At 35.5% G+C, this 7,519-nt stretch overlaps 1 protein-coding gene across 1 annotated transcript; it reads left to right on the forward strand.

Annotated features, from left to right (window-relative positions):
• The first annotated feature begins 6,365 nt into the window (after positions 1-6,365).
• LOC103109090 (olfactory receptor 6C2-like) lies at positions 6,366-7,304 on the forward strand. The gene has a single exon (XM_007518096.1). The coding sequence runs from the start codon at positions 6,366-6,368 to the stop codon at positions 7,302-7,304; it is 939 nt and encodes a 312-aa protein (XP_007518158.1).
• Positions 7,305-7,519: the final 215 nt, after the last annotated feature.

Raw genomic sequence — 7,519 nt, forward strand, 5'->3', positions numbered from 1 at the left:
GGAACATACCAAAAAAGCCTTCTCAACTTCCTCCCACACAAAGACCCCTAGTTTTATTTTCCCTAATTGCAGTTATTTAAGGTAAAGTGTGCCACCAACGGGGAAAAGCACCATGTGTTGTGTTATACACATTTATGAACAAAAGGAGGGAAATGTAGGCTTGTTCTAGTTTCCTGGGTATTGATTTTTTTTTTTTTGTATATGGTCTGTGTTGAACAATAATGTGGAATTTTCATTTCTCTGTGGACTTCGTCCCTGCAGCTAGCTGCATGTTTCAGGATCCTTGCCAAACAATTATACAAAAGATTCACTAATGACTTTGGAAAAGAATTCATCCAGGGCACTTGTTTAATCACTTGTGTTATATATTTAGCAAATTAAAAAAATGCTCATAATTGTAAAAATTCTCATTTTTCTAATAAGGTCTCAATATTACATCTATCTAATTTGTGAATCTCTAATACTCTCCTAGACCTTGAATTAGCAATTACTTTCAAGATCATACAGATTTGTGATTGACTAAAGACTATGCTTGGCTTGTATGTTATTAATAACAGGACATCTAGAAAGAGGGGAACAAAGCATGTATGGCAGTATGCTTGATCTGCAAATTATTTGCTAATTTATTTAGTGACCTCTTTGACATGATGAGTTGTTTAAGAGACATGAAAAATAAGGATCAAGTGCCAGATGATCATATCAACTTGATTTTCAAGACATTCAGAGCACAGAACATTGGCTAAAATTTTGCATTACTGAGTAAATCACAAACTAGAAGTCTCAAGATTGGAGACAGGAGGTAGGTGAACATCTACAAGTTTGTGTCAAAAACAATGTTTGTATAATCATTTTTTAAATCCCCTGCTTATTTTTTATCATATTATTACTCTGCAGCTAGTATCTGCTTAATTTTGAGGTTCTTCTGTGTTGCTTTTGTTCCTGTGAGTTTTTGAGCTTATCCCAAAACTGAAACCTGGGACTATTCTCTTATGTCTTTAATGGAGCCTGTAAAAGCTGGAGACTCTGTATGGGAAATGTGCTATGCAGCTGGTAGAGACTTGTTTTTTCTTGTTGGTATTCCTTTTTTGAGATAGGGATAGGGATTCTTTAAAGCAATCAGATATTTTTATGATACAGATTCTTTATTTGTCTCCTAAGATACTAAATCAGAATTTAGGAGATAGAGGATGGAGAAAAGAACTGAGAATTCCAGTTTTTAGAAAATGGCCAAGTTAATATCAAGTTCATTGAGAATCCCATACTACTAAATAAGGCATTCTTGAGGCTATCTTCCAGTATTCAATGCAGACTAGATCTAGACCAATAAATAAAATAAAAGGCAACACATAAAAACATTAATGAAGGTAGTAGCAGACCATTTATTTTGTAATACAGTTTACCATAACACACACACACACACACACACACACACATTCTCTGTCTGTCTCTGTCTCTGTCTCTCTCTCTCTTTCTCTCTCTCTCTCTCCACATAGGAAAACTAAGGTTTTTAAGTAACTGCTCAAGATCTCAGAGCAATAGTGATAAGAGTCTGATTCAGGTGCAGGTAAACTGACTCAACAGCCATCATTAAAAGATTGGATATGAGAAACATTTTTATGGAATGGAGATTCCTATTAGAGCAAGAGCTTCCCTTTTTTTTCCAAGAGGCACCTGTGTCTAGTAGTGGAAAACCTGTGGTAAAGTCAGCTATCTTTAAAAGTAAGTGTGGATTTGAAAGACATGATCATAGTATTTTTGAGGTTACATTTGCATTTAATAGCCTGATTTCCTATTCTAAACAAGGAATTGTAGTATAGCTAGTATTTTGCACAAATGAAGGCAGTATGTAAAACTTAAATGAAAACTTAAAAACTGTGATTATATTCCACATATTTTTCTATGCTGTCTGGCTTTCATCTTGATATTCTATTGAACAAAGACATTTATATCTATACTTATGTTTATAAGGTGCTAGAAAGAAGATCAGTAGAAACCATGACAAAGATATTTTTATGTAAAATGGTAATTTAAAAGAGAAATTTGTCAATTAATTATCTACATGTACTCCTCTTCATTTATATGTCTTCTAGAAAAATAGTTAATATAAGATTACAGCCCAAATCACAGTAGGTAATGCTGTCACATGGTAGCTTTTTGGAATCAGTATACAACTCTGATTGTCAGAGTAATGGATAGGGTCTGTACATAAATTATTTACATGCTTTTATAATTGTCACAACATTCAAATTAAACCCCAGAATGTGAAAATTAGGCAATTATTCACAAAAATATTAACATTTTAATTTTTTAGAATTCAGTGTGACATTTTGCATAGCTTTTCATAGGTATAGCATGGGACCCTACAATTAGTCCATGTCTAAACTTTGTGTTTTTAGTTAAGTATTTATAAGTCAATAAGTTATATCATGGAAATAAAAGATAATAATAAAATAAAAATAAAACAAGCGAATATCTTCCCATTGGCAATATATTGTAGTTTTTATAGGAATTATTTTTATTTTAATTATAAATGACACAAAGAGCATTGGAGATTAAAATTATCTGATCAGGTGTGATTGAGCTAGTTGATGTTAGTTGATGAGTCACACAGCAGCTGTTCTGAATGAAGAACTGACGATGCCTTCAACTCTGGCTTTAGTGTTTCTAGCAGGCATATTAAAGAAGCATATTTGGAAACCATAAAATAAAAACATTTTTTTTCTGCTAAAAACACTGTTATTTACCTGTTTTTGCTTAATATAAATATTACTTATATGTTTAGTAGGTAGATTTGGTCTGACTTAAGAAGCACTTAGATTTCCTTAGCATTCAAAGGGAAAATGCTTTTAATTAGAGTCTGGGATTAGGTAAAATTAAGAGGTGTCAGAGTAGTTTTTAAATTAAATCCATACCTCTTCCTCTTGATTCCTGGCTATCTCTGTCCAATAAATAAATAAAGATAAAAAATTAAAAGGAAAAGAAAAGCAGTAATATAAAGGCAAAAGATGAGTCACTTCACTAAAAAAACAAAACAACAACATTTTATTGGGAGGGAAGGAGAGAGTGCACTGCTTAGCTCTGGCTTATTGTCGTGCTGGGGATTGAACCCATAAACCAGAGCTTCAAGCATGAAAGTCTTTTGACCCTACACTATCTCTATTGTCTGTGCCATTCCATTATGAACATGTTTACTTCAAGAAAGTATACTATTATGAGATCAACTATCTATCATTCAGAATGATGACACAGAATGTACAGTTGGAGACTGAAATTTTAAATGTTAGATTATAGTTGTGTAATTTAACACAATAGAAAAAACACATAGAAAACAGGAAGAGGTGTTTGGTATGAAATTGAGAAGTACTGATGGTATAAAAATGACCAGAGACGGGGCCAGGCTGTGATGCACCTGGTTGAGTGCACATGCTACAATGCTTGAGGACCCGGGTTCGAGCCCCCGGTCCCCACCTGCAGGGGGAAAGCTTTGCAAGTGATGAAGCAGAGCAGCAGGTGTCTCTCTGTCTCTTTCCCTTCTCTACCACCTCCTTCCCTCTCGATTTCTGGCTGTCTCTATCCAATAAATAAATGAAAAAAAAAAAGCTTAATAATTACCAGAAAAAGAGATGCATACCTATAAAGGAAAACTCATAGGGTAAAACATAACCCTGAATTGTAGAGATCATGCTGTCTAAAATCTCCTAAGAAAAGAAGGATTAAGAGTGCCAAATGAACAACAAATACAAAAATAATGGAATTTAATTTCATCTTAAAGCAACGAATTAAATTTGTCAAGAGATGTTTCAGTGAGGTCATAGCAGTTGAGTAGATTGAATTCAGGAATAAAAGAAAATTATCATAAGGGCTCAGAATAGAGAGCATATTTTATTGCATAAAAACAAGTGTCACTTCAATATCTTCTGAATGGTAGTCTTAAGTGTTTTAATCAAACAAAAATCAGAGTGAATGAAGAAAAGTTAAGGATAATAGTCTTCAGATGTGTACCAAAAATTTTCTCATTTAGTTATCAGAAATATTCTGTGTTCTGCACTAAAGTGAATAATGTAAGACACTGGAAAAAGGTTGGGTCACAGTTTTTTTAAAATTTGCAGTTTTCGGGGGTCAGGTGGTGGCGCAGTAGGTTAAGCGCATGTGGCGCAGAGCGCGGGACCAGCGTAAGGATCCCGGTTCGAGTCCCCAGCTCCCCACCTGCAGGGGAGTCGCTTCACAGGCGGTGAAGCAGGTCTGCAGGTGTCTATCTTTCTCTCCCCCTCTCTGTCTTCCCCTCCTCTCTCCATTTTTCTCTGTTCTATTCAACAACGAACAACATCAACAATGGCAATAATAATAACCACAAGGAGGCTACAACAACAAAGGCAACAAAAGTGGGAAAAATGGCCTCCAGGAGCGGTGGATTTTTGATGTAGGCACCAAGCCCAGTAATAACCCTGGAGGAAAAAAAAATTTTAAAAAATTTGCAGTTTTCAGTTTGTTTGAAGTAGCATCAATTTGTAGCCCTGTATAGGTTTGAAGTGTGCAAGATTATAAATCAGCATCCGTGTATACACAGTATGAAAATGTCCTTTGTCGGGGCCAGGCTGTGGTGCACTGGGTTCAATGCACATAGCACGAAGTGCAAGGATCCATGGTGGTTAGAGCCCCTGGCTTCCCAACTGCAGCGGGTAGGGGTTGCTTCACAAGTGGTGAAGAAGGTCTGCAGGTGTCTGTCTTTCTCTCCCACTCTCTATCTTCTTCTCCTCTCTCAATTTTTCTCTGTCCTATCAAATAAAAAAATGAAAAAATTGTCGCAGGAGCAATGGATTCATAGAGCAGACAACCAGTACCAGCAATAACCCTGGAAGCAAAAAAAAAGTCCTTTATAAATAATTATAAGCTATATCATGGTGGTGGGACATAATCCTCAATATGTAAAGAGTCTGTGTCATTACTACCACACATGTGCTTTAATTTTTTTCCAGAAATTAAAAAAAATATCTGATACCAAAATAGCAAGATTTTAATTAGTGACTAGGAAAGAAGTCTCAGAAAAAAGTGCATCTTGGGATTGGGTGGTGTCATATCTGGTTGAGTGCATGTGTACATTATGCAAGGACCCAGCTTTAAGCTCCTGGTTTCCACTTACAGGGGGAAAAGCTTCAAGAGTGGTAAAGCATTGCTATAGGTGTCTCTCTTTTTCTCTTTCTATTTCTCTCTCTATTTCTTTGTGTGTATATCCAATAGAAATATGCTCCCTAAAATTCATAATTTCATTTCTCCCTCAAAGTGAAATATAGTATGAAGAAATCTATTCTGAAATGTAAATTTTAAGTCTGAAGAAATGTATTCTGAAATGTAAATTTTAAGTCTGAAGAAATCTATTCTGAAATGTAAATTTTAAATGTAGATTTAAATGTAATTTCACTGGTATGATGCATAATTTATGTTATATCTGTATTAGTTATTAAAAACCCTCCCCAAATGTTAAAATAAGAATAACAAAAATAAAGGTTGTATTGGGAGCTGGGCAGTAGTGCAGACACATTACCATGTATAAGGACCTGGGTTTGAGCCCCAGGTCCTCACCCGAGGGGGTGCAGGTGGTGTTTCACTAGACTTAAACATATCTACACATATCTGTCTTTCTTTGGGCCTCTCTGTCTCCCACTCTCCCCTCTTAGTTTCTCTCTATCCTATCAAACAAAATGGAAAGGTAAAAAAAAAATGGCTGCCAAGAGTGGTAGATTCCTAGTGCCAGCACTGATGATAACCCTAGTAGCACTGAAACAAAAACGAAAAACAGGTAGTATCTCTAGAGGAAAAAGGCATTTTGTTAATTTTTATTCTTACATTTAATGAGATGAATTGAAGTTTTCAAAGCATTTCAGACATGTAAGGTTTAGATTTTAAGAGATTTGATTATGATATATAGAGATAAGTGTGTAGCATGAAATGTGTGTTTTACCACAGATATTGATCAGAGATATTTGAAAAGCAGGTTTCAAATATTTGAAAGGGCTATGTCAAAGTACCAAAAACATGAATTATTTTTTGTCATTGCCCAGGTTTCACTATTCAGGACAGAATTTTCCAGATACAAAAATGGGGAAAAGGGGGTTGTTGGCAACAAAGCACTAAATCCACTAAACATGTCTCCAGTACTGTAAGAGCGTGTCTCAAACCAGGGTAGCACTTACAGCAAAGCACTGAACTCTCCAAGTGAGCATGAGTGACCAAATAATATCCACTGTCAAGTAAAATAAAATAGAATACATGTAAAATGAAATACATGATCTTTCTAAATAGAACATAAACATTTTTCTAACCTCAGACCTTAAACCCTCAGGTTTACAGGGAAAGTGCACATCAGAATGAGAAACCACACTGCAATAACCACATTCATCCTTCTGGGACTAACAGATGACCCTCAACTGCAGATTCTGATCTTTATATTTTTACTTATCACCTACATGCTAAGTGTTGTTGGAAACCTGACCATCATCATCCTCACATTAGTGGATTCTCACCTTAAAACTGCCATGTACTTTTTTCTCCAAAACTTTGCCTTCTTAGAAATCTCTTTCACTTCTGCCTGTATTCCTCGGTTCTTGTACAGTCTGGCCACAGGTGACAGGACCATTACCTATAATGCTTGTGTATGCCAACTATTTTTTACAGATGTCTTCGGAATTATAGAATTTTTCCTCCTGGCTACCATGTCCTATGATCGCTATGTAGCGATCTGTAAACCTCTTCATTACATGACCATCATGAACCATGAAGTTTGTAAAAGGCTTGTCTTGTGCTGTTGGGTAATAACTTTGTTGATTTTAATCCCACCTCTTTGCTTGGCACTGGAACTGGAGTTCTGTGACTCTAATACCCTTGACCACTTTCTCTGTGATGCTAATCCTATCCTGAACATCTCATGCTCAGATACATGGCTCTTAGAGCAGTTGGTCATTGTCTGTTCTGTGTTGATCTTCATCATGACTCTTGTGTGTGTGGTATTATCCTATATGTTTATCATCAGAACAATTTTAAGGTTCCCTTCTGCCCAGCAAAGAATAAAAGCCTTTTCTACCTGTTCATCTCACATGATAGTGGTTTCTATTACCTATGGCAGCTGCATCTTTATGTATACTAAACCTTCAGCAAAAGATGAATTGGCTGTTAATAAAGGAGTAGGTATACTCATTACTTCTGTTTCCCCCATGTTAAACCCATTTATTTACACTCTGAGGAATCATCAAGTGAAACAAGCTTGTAATGACTTAATCAAGAGAATTATATTTTTCTCAAAGAAGTAGGGAATTTTGAAGTTAGGACCCATTAGTAGATTTTCTGTTTCTCTTTTGTCCTGTCTCTTCTTTTGTAGACTGGAACTGACACTTAAATACTCACCTTGGTGAAATACTCCCTTGTTTTTCCATATAAATAAACTATTATAAGAATTATAAACTTTATTATTAAAAACCAAATATGGGAGGAGTTATTTTATGCAATCTAAGCCTGTCTTTACTCT

This window comes from Erinaceus europaeus, chromosome 7 (assembly GCF_950295315.1).
Source record: "Erinaceus europaeus chromosome 7, mEriEur2.1, whole genome shotgun sequence".
In the NCBI taxonomy this organism is placed as follows: Eukaryota; Metazoa; Chordata; class Mammalia; order Eulipotyphla; family Erinaceidae; genus Erinaceus; species Erinaceus europaeus.

Coding starts and splice junctions, on each gene's coding strand:
- LOC103109090 (XM_007518096.1), top strand. CDS start 6,366: ATGAGAAACCACACTGCAATAACCACATTCATCCTTCTGGGACTAACA.